At 38.5% G+C, this 19,439-nt stretch overlaps 1 protein-coding gene across 1 annotated transcript in view; it reads left to right on the top strand.

Moving 5' to 3' along the window:
* Positions 1–19,439, top strand: part of spag5 (sperm associated antigen 5) — a 33,628-nt gene that overhangs the window by 1,801 nt on the left and 12,388 nt on the right. The window contains exons 4-19 of the mRNA XM_039694510.2: positions 22–2,078; positions 2,161–2,350; positions 7,917–8,033; positions 8,113–8,205; positions 8,279–8,392; positions 8,508–8,627; positions 9,272–9,364; positions 9,458–9,592; positions 11,234–11,327; positions 11,416–11,563; positions 15,397–15,447; positions 15,543–15,717; positions 15,827–15,960; positions 16,047–16,215; positions 16,540–16,660; positions 19,321–19,407. Of these exons, the coding sequence (XP_039550444.2) occupies positions 22–2,078; positions 2,161–2,350; positions 7,917–8,033; positions 8,113–8,205; positions 8,279–8,392; positions 8,508–8,627; positions 9,272–9,364; positions 9,458–9,592; positions 11,234–11,327; positions 11,416–11,563; positions 15,397–15,447; positions 15,543–15,717; positions 15,827–15,960; positions 16,047–16,215; positions 16,540–16,660; positions 19,321–19,407 (3,898 nt within the window). The remainder of the gene's footprint in view (positions 1–21; positions 2,079–2,160; positions 2,351–7,916; positions 8,034–8,112; positions 8,206–8,278; positions 8,393–8,507; positions 8,628–9,271; positions 9,365–9,457; positions 9,593–11,233; positions 11,328–11,415; positions 11,564–15,396; positions 15,448–15,542; positions 15,718–15,826; positions 15,961–16,046; positions 16,216–16,539; positions 16,661–19,320; positions 19,408–19,439) is intronic.

Raw genomic sequence — 19,439 nt, 5'->3', positions numbered from 1 at the left:
TGATATTTCTATTTCCAACAGCCTGAAGTTGTCCCTGATGAAAACCCAAGCTTAACTACTACAACAGAGGTCCAAAATGATGGGCAAGTTGTTGGCGCCACTGATGAACATCAGGATGTCATATTAAAATCCTTTGTGTGTCTTGAAGGAGAAGTGGTAGTTGAGGATGAACCCGTGAAGTCAGATGAGTCTGTTCTCATCAGTCGTCTGACACTGGAGGATAATGTCCCACTTGACCCAAATGAAACTGCTGAAGCCGAGGGCACAGAGGATAATCAGACCAGTCCCGAGCATGTTGATCATCCATACTATTATAGGAGCAGGTCGACTTGTTCAAATTCCTCATCCATGCTGTATCAGGGGGAAGAGGTTTCTACCTGTGAGCTGGGAAATGTCACATTCAAATCCCTCATGTGCTTAGGTGGAGAGATTCAGGTTTCAGATTGCTCACCCATCTCTAATGAATCGATTCTAACAAAGGATCTAACATCAGGAAATCACTCACAATGTAAAAATACTCCTGTTTCTAAAGTGGACACAGTGGAGGAATCTGTAAACCCTCAACCTTTGGGCCATTCTTACTGTATTTGGAAGAACCATGTGTCCTTATGTGAAGATAGTAACACTATCAGTACAGTCAATGCTGATGACGCTTCTCAGTCAACTCTCGAAGACATCGGAGGTACTCCGTGCAAGCCTAAAAATACAGTCAATCTAAACAATCACAAGAACACTGATCTTTCTGAAGGATGTCATGGTGTGTTCACCAGAGAAGGAGAGGTCACATTTAAAGGCTTGTGTTGTTCTGGGGTTGAAATAGAAATAGCTGATGTATCCAACGTGTTAGAAATGTCTGTGCTCAAGGAGAATCTTTGTGAAGAACAAAGTCTGCTTTGTTTGAATGATATCAGTGAAAATGATGGCCAAAGCTTTGCAGCTTTGGCATCTGAACAAGAGCATGTTGACCACATGTACTGCCATACTAAAGAACAGTTACAGGTCCTAAATATATCAAGCCCTGAAAATGAGGCCTGTTCCAAGTCACGGTTTTCTTCAGCAGGTATTTTGGAAAAATCGGGAAATACAATTTGTTCTACAACATCGACAATTGGAAACATAGAGAAAATATATGAATCAGTAACATGCCATGAAATGGAAGCATCAAAGACCGTTGCTAGCAAGGAGTCAAGCCAACACTTGTCAGCACTGAATAGTGAATATAAAATGGAAAGTACAAATGCTGTACTGTTAAGTGATAATAATGACAAGCTTAAATTGCCCAAGGATGACTCTTCTGTCACGACTGAAAAGAATGTGGAGCATCTTGATCAACAGTTTCTGCCAGAAAGGACCATGGAAGTTTCACTCTCTGAGGAAATTCTTTGTCCTCAAGGTGCCTCTTTTGAAAATGTTGCCCATAAAGCCAGCGTTCTCAAAGATAAGACACTGGATTTAAAGGATGGGGAGAGCCACCCAGAGATTGAAGTAATGCGGTTGTGTAATAGATCTGGTGAAGCTGTCTCTGTTCATCAAGATCTTCCTAGTGCTCTTGTTCTGACAAATCCGTGCACTCCAAAGACGCCCACCCTAAGCAGGAGTATTTTGAATAACCACACAGCTGAGAACTTATTGAGCCATCTGTGGCCTGAACTCCCGGAGAGTCCCATGCCGCCTCCACTCTTGAACTCCACATCCCTGGCCAATGCTTTGAGCTATACACCTGTTCCTCCAGACCCACCCAAAAAAAAGGGTGTGGAAACTAATCGGGCTTCTGCAGACCATCATAAGCTGTTGAATGCCTCTCCTATTGTGGGCAATGGGCCTCTACAGGAACAGCTCATAAAGATGGCTGAACTGTTAATGGCTGCGTCAGGAAAGGTGGTTGTTCCAGCTACAGAACAAGTGAATCAACACAATGCCTTGGTGGGCACTTCTCCAATTGCGATGCGTAGCGCTTGTGTGTGGAGAACCCCAGTTCAACTGATGGAGCGGAGTGTTAATACTTCAGGAGCCATGGAGATTTTGAAGGAAGTTTATGTATCTGATGCCAGCACTTCAACGGACTCTCTGCTGTGGAAGTAAGTTAAGATAAGCAGATTAGCATGAATCATTGACTCTGTTGATGTGATCTATATTGTCTGTGTGACCTTTTCTTTGAAGCCTTACTCCTGGAAATCTGGAGCATTTGTCTAGATCAGAGCTGGAGCAGAGACTGACTTCAACACTCGTCATGGTGGAGGTTCTTTCCCAGCAGCTCACTTCTGCACGGGCACATAATCCGAGCAAAGACGCTTCTCCATCTGATCTCAGAGAGAAACTTATCCAGACGGACCACACTGAGCTCAGACAGGTAAGAGCCCTACAACTAACATGCGTTGTATTTAAGTATGATGGCAATGATCAACCAAATTGCGGAAACTTCCCCAGTTAAAATTTTGGATTTTGTTGATATTTTTTCTGAAGAAAAAACAAAGATAAATAGTGATGAAAGCCAAAATATTAAATGTCATGAATGTGTTTTTACTGAGTAATCTACTATTTTGTGGATTGGGGTCAAAATTAAACTTTTCACCTGAGATTTAAATTCCAGGGGGATAAAAATGATTTTAGAAAGATTGCAACATCATCATTATGTAATTTTTACACAGAGATTAGTAGATCTATTATTTTAATCTACTGATTTTAGCAATCTTTGTTGCGATACATGCCAACGGTGATATAGAATGGAAAATAGCATTTTTTTGCTCCAAGTTTGCATGCCTGTAAGTCAAGAATTATTAAAAATATCTTAATATCCTTTTATATTTTTTTAACAAACATTTCTTTTTGTATCTTGGCATTGCTCGATGATCTGGCGAGAGTGTGTTTGCAAACAGCGGAAATTTTGACGAGAGCAACAAAATGCTGTTGGAAAGGCCCTAACCATATCGAGATGGTTTGTGCGTGTTTTATGCAAATGACTACCGTATTTTCCGCACTATAAGGCACACTTAAAAGCCTTTAATTTTCTCAAAAAACGACAGTGCGCCTTATAATATGGATCAATTGGTTAACAACGCTCCGCGTTATTAAATTCACCCGCGAACTCGCGCTCCAGGCCATCTTAAGGAGGTCACACACCGGACGAGAAGCTCAGCACCGCGTAGCGCAGTGCCACATCTTTAAAATTCGAACACATTATTCTCTATGAGTGTACACACACCGGCGGCGCCATTTGGCGTCTGTCCGCGGCGGCCAGGGCCGTGTTCAAAATCCTACTGCGCCACAGAGCGCCGTTTACATAGTTTCATATAAAATTTTAAATTCTTTTTTTTTTTGTCTCAAATCGTTGCTAATGAATCCTGACTTCGACCTATGCTGCAATATATATTTAGTTTTGCATTCATTTACAGAAATCAGCTGCTTAAATGACAATTGCTGATGTTATTGGATTTTCAGGTGAGATTCTCAATTCATTCAGTAAACGGGTGCTCTGAGGTAAAGTTTTCAGACTGCAGACTCAGATTGTATTTAATTGTACAGTACAATCATAACATAGAACAGACATTATCTTCATTTCATAATGTCATTAAACATAACAATATTGCTGGCTATTCACTGATGAGAAAGTGCACGTCTGGTGTGCGATACCTGGAGTTGTCCTGGCGTGGCGCTTCTCGTCCGGTGTGCGACGCCCTTTATGCCCGCTTTGTCACACGGCCAGTTCAACCTTGAGTCGTATAAATCAGGTTATGCGTGTAAGTAACGTGCCCGCCCACGAGCGCTCACTCTTAACAGACACACTGTCCACGGCGCTGCTTGCGCGTCACAGAATGTTCATAAAGCGCTCCCCGTTCACAGTAACCGGGTCGTCTCATTCAAAACAGCCAGCTGTTGCTGTCGGCGAGCCGCCGCACATGAATACTCAAATGAGTCAGGCGGCGAATGTAAGTTACGTGCCCGTCAGGCTAGGTCAGGCTATCGCTCATTTAGAGTACTTCAAATTCACTAACATCAGAACAATGTTAGGAATAAATTCATGTGCTTAGTCTGGGTATGAGCATGTTGTGAATTAAAACGATTTTTTTATCTACAAATACGATTATTAGCGAATGAGACCTACTGTTTTTTGTTTAAAACGGATCATGATTCTTGCTCGATTCAGAATAGACAACTGAACAAAATAACATTTAATTTACTAGGCTAGAGGTTCTAACAAAATGTTAATAGCTGCTGTCTATTAATTTTTTTTTTTAAATATTTAAAGGTACAATATGCTGGATTTTTGCTAGCTTGGGTTTCCCCATGCTGCCTTGCCGCAGCACGATTTTATTCATGCTGCTAGGCAGCCTGGACACCATGAACCAAATATTCCCCCGATTATAGGGAACCAATCACAGAATGGGGAGAGAGCACAGGCGTATTTGATAGACGTACAGGCACATTTGATAGACAACCGTAGCACCCAATAATACGGCTCTGGGCATTCGTAAACCACGCCTCAAATACGAGAAAATGAACATGTAGTTTCCAGACCATAGGCGTTTCTCAATGTCAAGGAAGGATCCTCGGAAGCCGGAATTTCGAGGATGCTACGTCATCGACGTCCGTCGAAGGACTGTTCCAATGTCGAGGATCCTCAGAATTTCAACCAAGGACTGAGTCCTTCGTTAGGAAAATATCCCATACACAGGAAAGGATGCATATGTGTAGCCTTCGCGCTCTTAAATCACCCACAATCCTATGCGCAGCTTTGCTATCTTGTTCAAAAAATAAAAAATGTCGACCAAATGTCGACCGTTAGCGGAGTCGGAGTGATAACGGCAATATGCTTTCAAATGTAGCAAGTATAATTTCAGTTTAGCCATTTATTTAATGTTTGTTAAACTATTTAACATATCGGCTCAAATTTGCTGAGGGGATTTAAAGCTGTTCCCTTTTACTGGTGATTAACTTTTTAATTTTTACTTCATAGCCTTTTTTGTTGGTCACATATTTTACAATTGCATGTGTTTTAACAGCTAGATCATGTTGCTATGGAGGTAGTTCTGTTAACTCCGGTAATAATCGTTTTTGAATGAATAAACTCCTTTTTAAATCAATATTTTGTGTCAAATTATTGATTTATTTGGTAGGTAGCCATGTTATAAGTGGGAAAATGTATAGCGAGGCGGTTGTTACAGCGAATACAACCGGCTGATCAAGACCCCTCTGCTTTAGAGTTTGCGGGGTTGTATTCACTATAACAACCGCCTGGTTATACATTATCCCTTTATTTATTTATTTCTATGAGGACTGACAAGACAAAATAAGGACTGTCAAGTGTATTTAAACAGTGCAGTACACCAGCACAATGATTTTTGCAGCGCCGAAGCGGACCTTTCACTGATGTAATGACGCAATGACGTGCACTTGCTAGCCTGTTCCATTTACATGTTCTCCGAACGCTAAAGAGGACCCTTGCCTAGCCTCTGAAGGAAATGACTTGGAAGGACCCGTCCTGCCAAGGAAGTATCCTTGACATTGAGAAACACCTCATGTCTACCTCTCAATGATACGTGGTCTGGCGTTAGCCAGGCTAGATTTTTGCAGTAAAATTACAAAAATCACTAGGCCAATATTATATATTTTGTTTAGTTGATTGATTACTTAAAATATCCCAAATGTTTCCAACTATTTGTAAATCATGATAAAACTGCGATTTTTTTTTTTATTTATTTTTTTTTAAATTTTTTTTTACCAGGGAAACCTGGTAATAAACTTCAGTATTATGAAACGTGTGAGCAGGGGTGAGGAGTCGCCAATCAATGGCGTCATATCCGTGTTACCCCCACCCCACAACCACCCCCTATTTAGTGTGATAGTGTAACTGTTAGATCAAGTGAAACAGCGCTGCGTTACCTCAAGTTTAATTCCGTGGGAGTATTAATTCAGCACTTGTGTATAGTTTGGTAGAATGAAATGTCCTTATTCCTCTAAATACGCAGGAGTCGTGTTGCGTGTGGTGCTGGTATACGTCTAGCAAGCGTGCTCTGCTTCATACCACAGTCATGTTAAAAACATCAATGTATTAACTCATCCATAAAAGAATCATCAGTTTGACAAGATCCATAATTCCGCTTAATGCGGGATATACGTCATTAGTATACGCCTGTGTTATTGTAAGAGGTTCGTGACCACTGGTGGTGAAAAATCCTGCATATTGTAACTTTAATTTTGAAAAAATGAAATAAATGAATTCAAAATCATTTATTTAAGGAGCTATAAACCTTTATCCCAGTACTTCTGTGATAATTTGATTTATTGTTATAGATAATTAGATTTATTGTTATAGATATTATGACGATGTGTGGTCAAAAAATATTGTTTTTGAAGCTGTTTCTTACCTATACATGACAGCTGCTCTCTCTTGGTCAACGGCAGCGCCAACGTAGATTTGAATGTTCAGCTGTGATTGTATTTGTCAAAGGGTTAGTAGACCTAGCCGTTCGTTGTCATTTAATAGGATTGCAATCTTTTAACAATTTATTATGCAGATCTATTACATTTTAAACCATTAAGTCGATCATGTTTTATCTATTTATTTCATTAGACATGATTTTTAATTATAAATATGTATAAAATAAAACGACAATAATGTTTACATTTATTCCTAAAGTCTAACAAACATGTGGAATTCATTTCCTTCCCCATTAATTGTATGAAATTAATATTGTGACAAATATGGATGGACATAGAGTGAAATGGGAAAAAATATTTTGATAATATTTTTAGCCATATTTCCAAGTAATTTTTCTGACCGCCGAAAGTTCAGTGCCGTGCTAAGCTGCCTATTGAAACACTTTTTGTCAAATAGACTGTGCAGAGGAGGATTTTTGGACCAGTGAGATTACTCAGCCGGAGGAACAATCAAAGCTCCACAAAAACCTTTCTGTTAAAGGGGTCATGAACTGGCTTTTTAAATGTTATTATATTGTTGTCTGAGGTCAACTTATGACGTTCGCTCGGTTTTTGCATTCAAAAACATCCAAATGAATAAGTAATAGGCTATTTTTGTATCCAAGTTTTTAGCCTACCTGAAAAACGCTGCATTTTTTATGGGCGTCTTGCACTGAAGACTTGGAAGTAAACGCCCATTGCTGTGAGTGGATAACTGTTTTGCGTATTATAATGAGTCCCGTCGATGCACTTGTGGGATATTGTTTTGAAACGTCCAATGTTGTAAAAAGGCAACCGGAATGATTCGACCAAGAGTCTGTGTGTTGCACAATTCCTGTCAGATCCAATATAGACGATACAGCACCGTTCTTTACTCTTAATCGGTCTGGTCAGCAAATCCAGTCTTGTTTACAGGACAATCCTCAGTGAAATGAAGAGAACAGATGACGATGTTTTACCCTCATCAGTTGGAACGTCATTAAAAATAAAGTTTATCCATGCAGTCCTATTGGAATCCAGAGGAAGCTTACTGTATGCAGCGACTGTCTTCTTTCACAACCAGGGACTGCACAATATTCTGTATTGCTCGGTAGATCGATCCAGTTTGTCATCACGAGGTAGGCCTATGTTATTTAGCTATGCGCGATTGCGTGTAATGCGATAATCGGTGGGCGGGGCTAAACCGGCCGTGTTGAAGTAGCAGTTGATCTTCTTCTGCGGGGGTGGCGTTTTATCCTCTTTGTCGTCATAGTTCCCAACTTTTAAAAACGAGTCGTTTGCTGGGGCTGGTGTCAATAAAAGCTTTTAATGGACTAATAAGGACGTTTTCAGTTCTGAAACTTACAGAATATTTTTATAATGTGATGACCTCTTAGATGTCTAAAGCTCAAGGAAAATTTGATTTCTCAGTTCATCACCCCTTTAAAAAAAACAACAACAACAAAAAAACACTGAATATTTCTTTTTGACTTTTCTTTTATCTTGTCTTTATTTGCCAGAATGGGACATACAGAGATTTGTATGGGACAGCACTGGAGAGAATTCAGAGTCTTGAGCATGATCAGGAGGTTCTTCAAAGTTTATTTAACAGCATTCAATCAATGCGGGTTGGGATGGTGAGGCATTTCTCTTAATTTTTCAAAGCTACACTTACATTTAAAAATGAAAATGCTTAATGTTATCATTCTTCTACAGAATTCATTTAAGTCAAGCACAGAGGATGCCATCTTCAAAATGAAACAGATTGGAAATACTGTTAATGTTGATCAGGAAACTTTATCTCGACAGGTAAGTCAAAGAGCTTCATAGAAGGTACTTGCAAAGGACTCATAGCTCATAATAATAAGTCTGTGTTATGTAGGCCAGTCAGATGAAGTCCCTTTATGGGAGGTACAAGGAAACACTCCATAGGATGGAGCAGAAGATAAAAGACATGAGACATCGCATGAATGATTCTATAATGGAGAAGGAAGCGGTGAGATGACATTTTATTGGTTTTGCTGAAGCTTAAGAACACAAGATTTATTTAATGAATATGCTGCTGATCTTCGCCTATCCTCTTATTCTGTTCAATTGTTTTTGTTTGTCAGGCCTTCAGTGTAACGCAGCAGCTGAGGAATTACCATACTGCTCAGGTGGCCGAACTGGAGCACACTATTGGGTCTCATCAGGAACTGATGTCAGGCCTCAAACTGGCCTACCCATCACTGGTCTGCTCATATTGCTTGCATCACTGCTTCAATTTATATGAAAGTATAATGTTCCCATTAGCTTAACTCTTTCCCCGCCAGAGTTTTTTTTTTTTTTTCCCAGCCTGCTCCAATCAATTTCACAATTTTCATGGTCCCCACTCCCCAGAATATTTTGTTGTGTGAATGTCTGAACATACAATATAACAAAAAGAAGAACAGAGCCTCTGCTTTAAAAAAAAAAAAAATCATTATTTTTTTATCCAATCTTGAATGTGGGAACGTTTCAGAAAACATTTTATGGAAAAAAAAAAAAAAGAAAAAATTCTCAAAGACTTTGTCCAGATCGGATTCAAAACATACATGGAGTAGATAGTCCTCTTCATGGGTTTAACATTTTATACGATAACACTGGGCAGTTTTGATTTACATGTTGTTGAATATTTGATCACGTTAGCTTATATGTGATTCTGTACTATTTCAGAAAATGTGTAATAGCGCCCCCTGCCACATAACAGCGAAAGCAGGGAAGCGTTGTCATAAATGATGGAAAATCTGGCAGGGAAAGAGTGACCACAGACAGTCTTGGCATGATTGTTTTGCATAATGCATGCTTGAATTTGTGTCATTTCCTTGTATTCTGAATGCGAATTTTGTAAACCAAGGTTGATCTGAGCAAGTCCTACATGGAATCTATCAGTGCAGTAAATGTCCATTTGAGAAGGAAGCTTGAAGATGACACGAGCTTGTTAGCGGAGGTAAGACTTTACATTAAAATGAAAATGACATGCAAAGACATGCAACCTTTAAATAGCAAAGTAACAAATTTGCCTTCTTTCCTCCATGGGAAGCTGAGAAAGGCTCAAGAGCTGGTTCAGAGGATACACCCAGTGCTTCACCAGCTCCATCAGAGGACTACCACCGCCGTGGAGCACAGCAAGCAGCATCTGGCAATGAGAGATAGAGCTATGGAAGAGAGAAACCTGGTTAGGCATTTACCACTGAAATTCTATCAGTATTTATTCATCCTCAGTTCCATGTCTGTTAAACCTTAAAACAGAATCCCAAATCCACCAAGAAAATAGTCTAAAGCTATATGATCGCTGTGTGCGAAGAATAGACCGAAATTTGTGAGGAACAGATCCAATGATGTTATATTTGATTTTAAAATCTCACTTTGAGAGGGTCACATTTACCGTTGTTTGCGAGGCAGGTGAAATCCAGTCATTTAGGGCAAAGGTTCTGCCCATGCAGATTTCACAACTGGATCAAAATAGCCACATTTACCAAGAGAAAGCTTCCTGGTTTAAGTGACTGACTTGATTTGTGAGCTAGCTGTGATTCATAGATTGTTAGACTTTTGAAATTGGGCCTTTTTGCATGCAAAGATTTGTAGATATTGAGATTTTTTTACTTTCCACTGGCATCACTGCTGCTTGCTCATAATACAAATAACGTCATTGGTTCCTACACTTACCAAAAGACTATTGAGCTTTTTTTCTGCATCTCCATAGACTTTACAGATTAATTCTTTAAAGTCATGACTCTGACAATACGCTTGTATTGATTTGCAATGTATTATGAAATGTATGTCATACAGCCCTGCAGCACATGATCAATCCAATTTGCTTTTCTTTAGGACTGAATGTCTGCTCTGTCATTTATTTCAGTCAAGTGAAGAAATCAGATCCATTTGTTCAGACAATCAGGTCAATATCTGGTTCATTTGTTACTGTAGTAGCAAGTTAACAACTTCAGCTTCAGCAAAATGGCAAAGAACAATAAAAATAAGCTGTGATAGAGTGCTGAAGTTACGACGTCACTCGGAAGTGAGTTAGGTTCCCTCCCGGTTCCCTCGCTCTAAAGCCTATGGGATTTTTGAATGGGTTTTTGCTAAATCATCTGAAATAAGGTCTGTGGTTAACAAAGCCTCCAAATATTTTCACATTTTGATCTATGACAGTTATAACCTGCTTGTGTTTTTTTTAAACTTTGTGTCTGATTGTGTTTTCTAAAATCTTTATATAGGCTTCAAAATGTATAAACTTTGGATTAACTTGTAAAGATTATCTTGATAGACAAAACGTGTAAGGGTCACAACTCTTTGTTAAACACAGATCTTATTTTTTGCCAATTTTTTTTTTTTTTATTTTTATTTTTTTTTCCAAAAGTCTATGGGGAAAATGCATTACTTTTCGACCGAGGGAACCCATGCGCCGCTAGCTTCCGAGTTGTCCTACAAAGTGACGTCATCACTTCAGCACTCTATTGTGGGAAGATTGTAAATTTCATCTCGCTTGAACTAATGATATTCTCTGTCAGAAGCGTTGGGTAAAATGCAGGGTTATTATAGTTAACTAAAACCATAAAATAAACCCTTTTTGTTAAAATAAATGTTTACTAAAATACAATATGCATATATTGTTTGTCTAAAGCATTAGTTTCAATAAATGGGTAGACGGGGTGAAAGCTTTGTGTTGTGAACGTTAAGAGTATGTATATACCTGAAAATATATTTGAAAAAAAAGAATGCAAAATATTTTTATTCTCCATCCAAAGAACTTTATGGATTTATTTTAAATGCAGTCTGTCTTTCTTTAAACGCTTAAATTTCTGTAAATCCCCAGATGGAAAATGAACTAGAGCACGTGAGTTCAAGCTTACATGATGCCAGTCAACAGATTTCAGACTTGAAGATGCAGCAGACCATCATGACTTCAGGTGTGACAGTGATTTACTTTAAATTGGCTTATTCTCTGTGTAGTCAAAGGTGAGCTTTTGCTTGATTTTGCTGTGTGTGTTTGTTCAGAGATGTCAGTGCTGAGGGAGCAGCTGAATCAGGCAGAGGAGGAGCGTTTTGAGCTGAAGAGGAGAAGCACTGAGCTCTCAGCCACTGTAACATCCACACTGGCCTCTTACGCCTTCCTAGAACAGACCCTCGCCTCTGAGACCAACAAGTATGTTAGCAGAAATGCCTTTTGGTTGACTAAATTGGTGCTGAACTCACCTAAATAAATGGATGAAATTCATTCAATTTTGGCCACACCTTAGATAAGGGTTCAATTCTCACTATTAACTATTAACTGCGACCTTTGCCCCAATAAACTCCTAATTACTGCTTATTAATAGTTAGTAAGATAGCCTAGTTGTTAATTTTTGGTATTGGGTAGGATTTAAAGGGATAGTTGAAATTAATTTTTGTTATGTTTTAGCTTACCTCAAGGGCATCCAAGATGTAGGTCTCTTTGTTTCCGCTATAGTTTCAATTTTCATATTTTTAGGTCAAGCCGTTTTTGTCTGTCAGTCATAAAATCCAGGTCTATGGTCACCTCCTCAGGCTACGTCCACATTAATCTGGATATATTTGAAAACGGGGTTTTCGTTTAAAAACGCTCTCCGTCCACACTAGTGTTTTCAGGTGTTTTCCGACGTTTCAGTGTGGATGAGAAACTTCTAAATTTACTTTACTGCGCATGCGTGAAACTTCACAAAAGCTCACTGAGACGATACAGAGGGGAAAATAAATAATGAAGTTGTCGCGCAATTCCTCTAACAGGACAGGTTTATTTAGCAAAATATCTCACCATCACTGATGCATCCAGGTCGCATTTAGTCACCATATGTTTGGTCTAAAACGCAACTGCTCTCCTGTTTTGCCGCTGGACAGCAAATGTGAGTACATTATCTGTCATCTTTGCAGTACTGTGCTATGAAGAATAGCACATATTAAGTAACATAGAAAGTAACATATTTTAGCAATAGTGTAAAAATGAATAACACATAACAGGCACAATACCGATAAACATGAATATCTATTGGTACTATGTGGATCACATGACTACACTTACGTCATCGTTTTGAAATACCTCCGGTTTCACTGTCCACACTACAACGCGAAAACGACGTTTTCAAATTTATCCACTTTGGAGAGCGTTTTCCAAACGATAAGTTTTTGTTGACTTAAAACGGCGTCTCAGTGTGGACGGAATGCCAAAACGGAGAGAAAAATATACGTTTTCAAACAAAAACGTATTAGTGTGGACATGGCCTAAACTTACATCATCGTTTTAAAATACCTCCTGTTTCACTGTCCACACTACAATGCGAAAACGGCGTTTTCAAATTTATCCACTTTGGAGAGAGTTTTCGTTGACTTAAAACGACATCTCAGTGTGGACGGAAGACCAAAACGGACAGAAAAATATACGTTTTCAAATGAAAACTTATTAGTGTGGACATGGCCTCAAAGAGCATGCACAGATAAGTCCAAATTAAACATGATTTAACATTACTGTTTTACTAATCAGCTATCTCAAGAACTTAACCAGCACATTTATCCCCACATAGCAAAGTAATAACACAGCAAGAGAGGAGAACTAAGTTACATGAAACAATTAAACTACATATTTTACACAGCTGACGAGGGAAAAGTCACTACTCACGGTGTTTATGACTAGTTTCTAGCTTTATGCTGCTACTCTTTCAAGGTAGTGACGAAACACGCTCTGTAGGGTTGTGTGTTCGCTGTCTGCTACAGTAGAAACATAAGTGTCGACCTTCATAGAAGGGGGTGCCCGCGGTTTTGTTGATGCACATTTCTCATTCTAAGGTAATAAAAACATACGGTTTATTAAGAAGTTCTTTATACACCACTGAAAACATACAGTAGTTATGGATGTCATAATGCTTTTCCATTAATAGATACCCATAGATGCACGTAGATGCACATTGCACCTTTAAAATAATCCAAAACAACAAAAAAGATATTTTATCTCATCCATATTTTAGAATCATCCAAGTCATATAAATTAATAATAATCTTACTACTACAATATACATTTTTTTAGTTATACCAACTTTGAAGTACTATACTATGTATACATGTAAGCATATTTTAAAAATCCTTATCCAGTAAATCTTGAAAAAACTGTAAAAGTCATGGTGTCTTTAAAGGAATACGAAATAAACTGTCATTCCCTTAACTAAGATGAGTTGATGCATACCTCTCTCGTCTCAGTGCGTGCACTCAATTGCTCTAGCGCGCAAAACACTTTGTCTTTGATAGCACTTAACTTAGCCCAGTTCATTCTAAGGGGCCAAGCAGGGAAGCGACCAAACACCTCGACGTTTTACACAAGTAGAGTAACTCGACCAAGAATGGCGACACAAAATAAAACGTTGCACTTTTCTAAGCATGTAAAGTGGATAACTATAGTGTATGGTGAAATACCACAGCAAGTGCTTGGGAGCACTTCAACTCTGCTCAGGTGGAGTTACTCTACTCGTGTAACTGTATTTAAATAGGGAAAACGTTGAGGTGTGTCGCTTCTCTGCTTGGCCCCTATTGAATGAACTTGGCTAAGTTAAGTGCTATTAAAGTGTCTCGCACGCCACAGCGATTGAGGGCACGGACTGAGACGAGAGAGGTATGCATCAACTCCTCTTAGTTAAAGGGTTAGTTCACCCAAAAATGAAAATTAAGTCATTAATTACTCACCCCCATGCTGTTCCAACCCCGTAAGACCTTCGTTCATCTTCGGAACACAAATAAAGATATTTTTGATTGAATCTGAGAGCTAGATCAGTCCTACATAGACTGTCTAAGGGACTGGCTCTTGACGGCCCATAAAGTCATTAAAGAAAAGGTTTAAATATTCCATGTGCCTACAGCGGCTCAATTATAAGTTTATCAAGCGACGAGACTACTTTTTGTGCGAAAAAAACATAAATAACGACTTTATTCCACTATTCCATTACTTCCTTATGGGCGCATGCGCGAGAACTGAGGCGAGGACGTTCTCATTCGTCTACTTCTTGTTACCGGCTACTCACCGCTTAGGAGTTTTACCGCCACCTACCGTATAAAATGATGATCCATATATAAGGCGCTCCGGATTATAACGAACACTTTCGTTGTTTGAGAAGATTAAAGGCTTTTAAGTGCACCTTATAGTGCGGAAAATACGCTAATTGAAAAGCGTATGTACAGCGCGCATCTTCCTCTGCTTGTAAACAGAAAGTTTTGCGCTTCCAGCTATATCAGCTCATCATCTTATACGGTAGGTGGCGGTAAAACTCCTAAGCAGTGAGCAGCCGGTAACAAGAAGTAGACGAATGAGAACGTCCTCGTCTCAGTTCTCGCTCATGCGCCCATAAGGAAGTAATGGGATAGTGGAATAAAGTCGTTATTTATGTTTTTTTTTCGCACAAAAAGTATTCTCGTCGCTTGATAAACTTATAATTGAGCCGCTTTAGGCACATGGAATATTTAAACCTTTTCTTTAATGACTTTATTGGCCGTCAAGAGCCAGTCCCTTAGGCAGTCTATGTAGGACTGATCTAGCTCTCAGATTCAATCAAAAATATCTTTATTTGTGTTCCGAAGATGAACGAAGGTCTTACGGGGTTGGTACAGCATGGGGGTGAGTAATTAATGACTTAATTTTCATTTTTGGGTGAACTAACCCTTTAAGGGAATAACATGGTTTAATATGAAAAAAACGGTGGAGTATACCTTTAAAAGAATAGGAAGCATCATCAGCAACACTTGAAATGGCTCAGTGATTTACTGCAGAGCAAGTACTGAATGCAATGAAATATTAGTGTCACTGTCACTTGGTGGTGGATCTGGTGAAAACGCTGTCAGTGATCAAAATATTGATTTTAAAGCTGTTGAAAATTATAGTTTTGAGAATGTTTGAGATTAAAAGACTCAAACCCAAAGAAAGAAAGAAAGACTCAGCAGCTCAGTTGAGTTAATATTTTCTATCATTTTATTTTTCTACTTTAGGTTGCAGCAGTCAATGTGTGATGCACAGCAAGCTACTGAGAGAGCAAACTGGTATAACTTCACAATTTAATTCCTCCTCTTTTGTTTATTGTTGTATAAATACATGTAAAAAAATGTACTTTTAAATATAAAAATGTTTTTGGCAGTCTTGAAGAAGCTCTAGAAACATCCAGGAAACAGCTAGAGGAATATGAGGATGCTCTGTCACAGAGAGAAACCCTGATTAAAGAACTCCACACTGAAGCTGAGGTTCATCGCCGTCAACTCGGTCAAATGGCTCAGCTGCAGACTGAACTCTCCACTGCAAAAGAAATGAATGAAGTGAGGAGATATTACACCTTTCACCATAAAACATTGTTAGTACATGTTCACAATAGCTTTGCCATGCCAGGTCCTCTCACAATATCAGATATTTGTTTCGTTCTAACAGTTCCTGCAGGAAGAACATGTTTTGGCACGGGAACAGATAGAGGAAAGTGAGAGATTTCTGCGGTGGCACTTACAAGGCCTCAGGGAGAGAAACCTGGAGTGTGAAGACCTCAAACTATCACTGGAACAACTGCGGTACAGCATATTCTTCTGTAACCATTTTAGAACAAATATGTCTGAGTAAATGGCTTTTTTTCTGATGCCGTGCTGCATCCTCTAAGGCTTGAGAAAGAGTCCCTTCAGGAAGAGCTGGACAGCACACGAGACAAAGCTCGGAGTATGTTGCTGGAACAAGGAGAGCAGATGGCTCAGGCCTCTAGTGAAGTCATGCTCCTAAACCACAGAGTTTGCTGTCTCACGAGTATCTTAAAGGAATCCCTAACCTCCAAGGTCCTTATGCTTTAAACTCATCATCATTTTCTTTGCATCATTTCTTAATTTTCAAATAAATAAGTGTTTTTATAGTTTTAGTTTACATACAATACCAAGTTACGCTGGTTTGTAAAGTTTGCACTTACTATGTATAAGTATATTGGTCAGTTACACAGGAAAGTTTAAAGTCAGAAATGACCTAATGGGTATTCTTTATTACAAATCCATAATATATTCCATGAATGTTATTGTCATATTTCAGAATATTAGTCTAAAAACTGAGAAAAAAAATACTTTCTTATTTTAAAAAATAACATTGTTTTGCTGTCTTGCATTGCTCAGGAGTCAGAGTGCTTCGATAAGGCTCTGCAATCTCGACATCCCTCCAGCTCTTTTGTGGATTCTGTTATGGTGGCCATGATGAACACACAGGAACCTGAGGCAAAGTCTTCTGAGGATTCAGGTGTGTTGGTGTTTGGTGCTTGTTTTGCCTTATTTTTTTGCATTATTAATGGAAGTAAAAAAATTACAAATGTTTTTAAAACAAAAAGTCTGAATTGTACTACTTGACATTAACCCTGCTTGTATTTTAATGCATTGTATTTTTTAGGGCTTGCATTTTTTTGGGGCTGAAATTTATCATGGTTTAATATTTAAACTTTGAATAATTAAATTCAAAATATTTCATACACATTTTCATTAAATGGATTCAATAATCCATATTTACCTTCGTATTTCACTTCCAAAATATTCAAACTGATTAAAAATACAACCTATAATATTCAGGTGGTTTTCGGTCCATTTTATTTTGCTTTGCAGATTTGCTTCCACAAATTCAGTGGTTCAAATTCGACAGTAAATTCAATGTTGACATCCAGGAACTGCAGGAAAAGCAGTAGATTACCGAGCATAATATCCATCTGCTATTAGTTGACCTCAAGCGCGTGTCGTTGACGAAGACCAGAGCAACAGTTAGAGCAAGCCATTCATTCATAAAAACTCATTTACAAAAGTGTATCTGTCATTATTATGATGTCTGTTTTATGATATTCAGTGTCTTCACGATTACTTTTCCTGTGTACCCTACATGCATCTTTCTCTACCGAGAACGAGATTATAATGTTATTCCCCCGATGCGGATGTACATATCCAATGTTACATTTGAGTTTGACATATTTCTCTTGGTTGTTTAGTTGCCTTAAAGGATTAGTTCACTTTTGAAAAAACTTTTGCTGATAATTTACTCACCCCCATGTTATCCAAGATGTCCATGTCTTTCTTTCCTCAGTCGAAAAGAAATTAAGGTTTTTGATGAAAACATTCCAGGATTTTCTCCTTATAATTTACTTCCATGGGAACCAGGTCCAACCGAGGTCCAAACGACAGTTATAACAGTTACAGATGCAGCTTCAAATGTCTTTAAACGACACCAAACGATGAATAAGGGTCTTTTTTCAAAAAAGTTTTGAAAAGTTTTTTCAAAAGTGAACTAATCCTTTAACTTTATATTGCGGCGATGTGCTGCATGCAGTACTAGGGTTTCTCTCAATACTTCAGGATTCCCCTGCTGGACAGCAGCATAATGGACTAATGCAGTGATGCAAAAGACCAAACTCACAGGCAAGCAGAAGGACTCAGAATATGAACTTAATGCACAAAGTTTAATGCTCAGTTTTTCTCAGTGATTCTGGCATAGAGTTGGCTTGACTTTGGACATTCGTACATTTAGTGACCATCTCTAAAGTTACATAAGACATTGGTATACACATTTCTAACTTCAATAGCATTTGAAGAAAACAACTTAGTCATAAAACCAACTGTAAAGTGTTCATGTAGGTATCTAGCCTGGTTCATTTTATATGGTAGGGGGCGGTAAAACTCCTAAGCGGTGAGCAGCCGGTAACAAGAAGTAGACGAATGAGAACGTCCTCGTCTCAGTTTTCGCGCATGCGCCCATAAGGAAGTAATGGAATAGTGGAATAAAGTCGTTATTTATGTTTTTTTTTGCACAAAAAGTATTCTCGTTGCTTGATAAACTTATAATTGAGCCGCTGTAGGCACATGGGATATTTAAACCTTTTCTTTAATGACTTTATGGGCCGTCAAGAGCCAGTCCCTTAGACAGTCTATGTAGGACTGATCCAGCTCTCAGATTCAATCAAAAATATCTTTATTTGTGTTCCGAAGATGAACGTAGGTCTTACGGGGTTGGAACAGCATGGGGGTGAGTAATTAATGACTTAATTTTCATTTTTGGGTGAACTAACCCTATAATCATCTTTTCTGCATATATCTACGAACCCAGAATAATCATCACAAAAAAAATGATTAATTGATTGACTGGTTCTCTGTGTGAAGTAGTCACTGAAGCACCAGTGAGTTTTTTTTTCATAATTTTGACTATGTGGTTAGTAGTTGTATTTCCCTTATTTTAACGAGGTATGGCAATCAGCAGACATCATTTGAGAGGAACGGAGCAGACAGAGGCCACTTAAGAAAAGTGCGGGGCATGTGCTTGCGTTTGCTAGAATGAGGGCAGGGCCTTGATTTTTTTTTTTTTTTTTTTTTTTTTTTTTTGCGGCTTTACGTCCTGCTCACTATTGCGCATATCTGGTCCCGAAAACGCAAGTGTGCAGACTCAAGTTCCAAGATGTCAGCGACATATCGATACACTGGTGGCTTCAGTTCTCTCTGATGGAAAAGAGCAAAGGGGCGTTGTCCATCTTTTTTACAGTCTATGATTAAAATACAAGCAGGGTTAATGTCAAGTAGTACAATTCAACAGATTTTTTGTTTTAAAAACATTTGTCGTTATTTTACTTCCATAATTATTATAATGATGCATCATTTATTGAGGACAACCTTCTATTTTGTGTGAAAGGTTTCTGGATACAAAACTAAAACCTAATCATAAACTGTGTTTGTGTGTGGATGTTCTGGTGAATCAAAAGGCCTTGTGTGCACATTTTAGTAATATGGCATAGAGACCCACACAACTATATTGATGTCAATTCTATTATAATTTATGTTCATTGTTTAATTACTTCTACATCAATGGAAAATAGATCTGAAATTTATTTGTCATAATTGTGCAGCCGTCATTTGTTATCTAATATTTTGCAGAGGAAAGGGAGGTGCAACAAGACGGCATTGGCAGTGAAACCAGTGCTTTTACACGAATACCCCCAACTACTCACACTGAAGTGAAAGGTATATTAATTACCATATTATAACATATCAGA

This window comes from Pimephales promelas, chromosome 6, assembly GCF_988280905.1.
Source record: "Pimephales promelas chromosome 6, fPimPro1.hap1.1, whole genome shotgun sequence".
NCBI classification, from domain to species: domain Eukaryota; kingdom Metazoa; phylum Chordata; class Actinopteri; order Cypriniformes; family Leuciscidae; genus Pimephales; species Pimephales promelas.
Note: the sequence above shows the minus strand (reverse complement) of the source record. Positions and strands in the feature narration are given on the sequence as shown.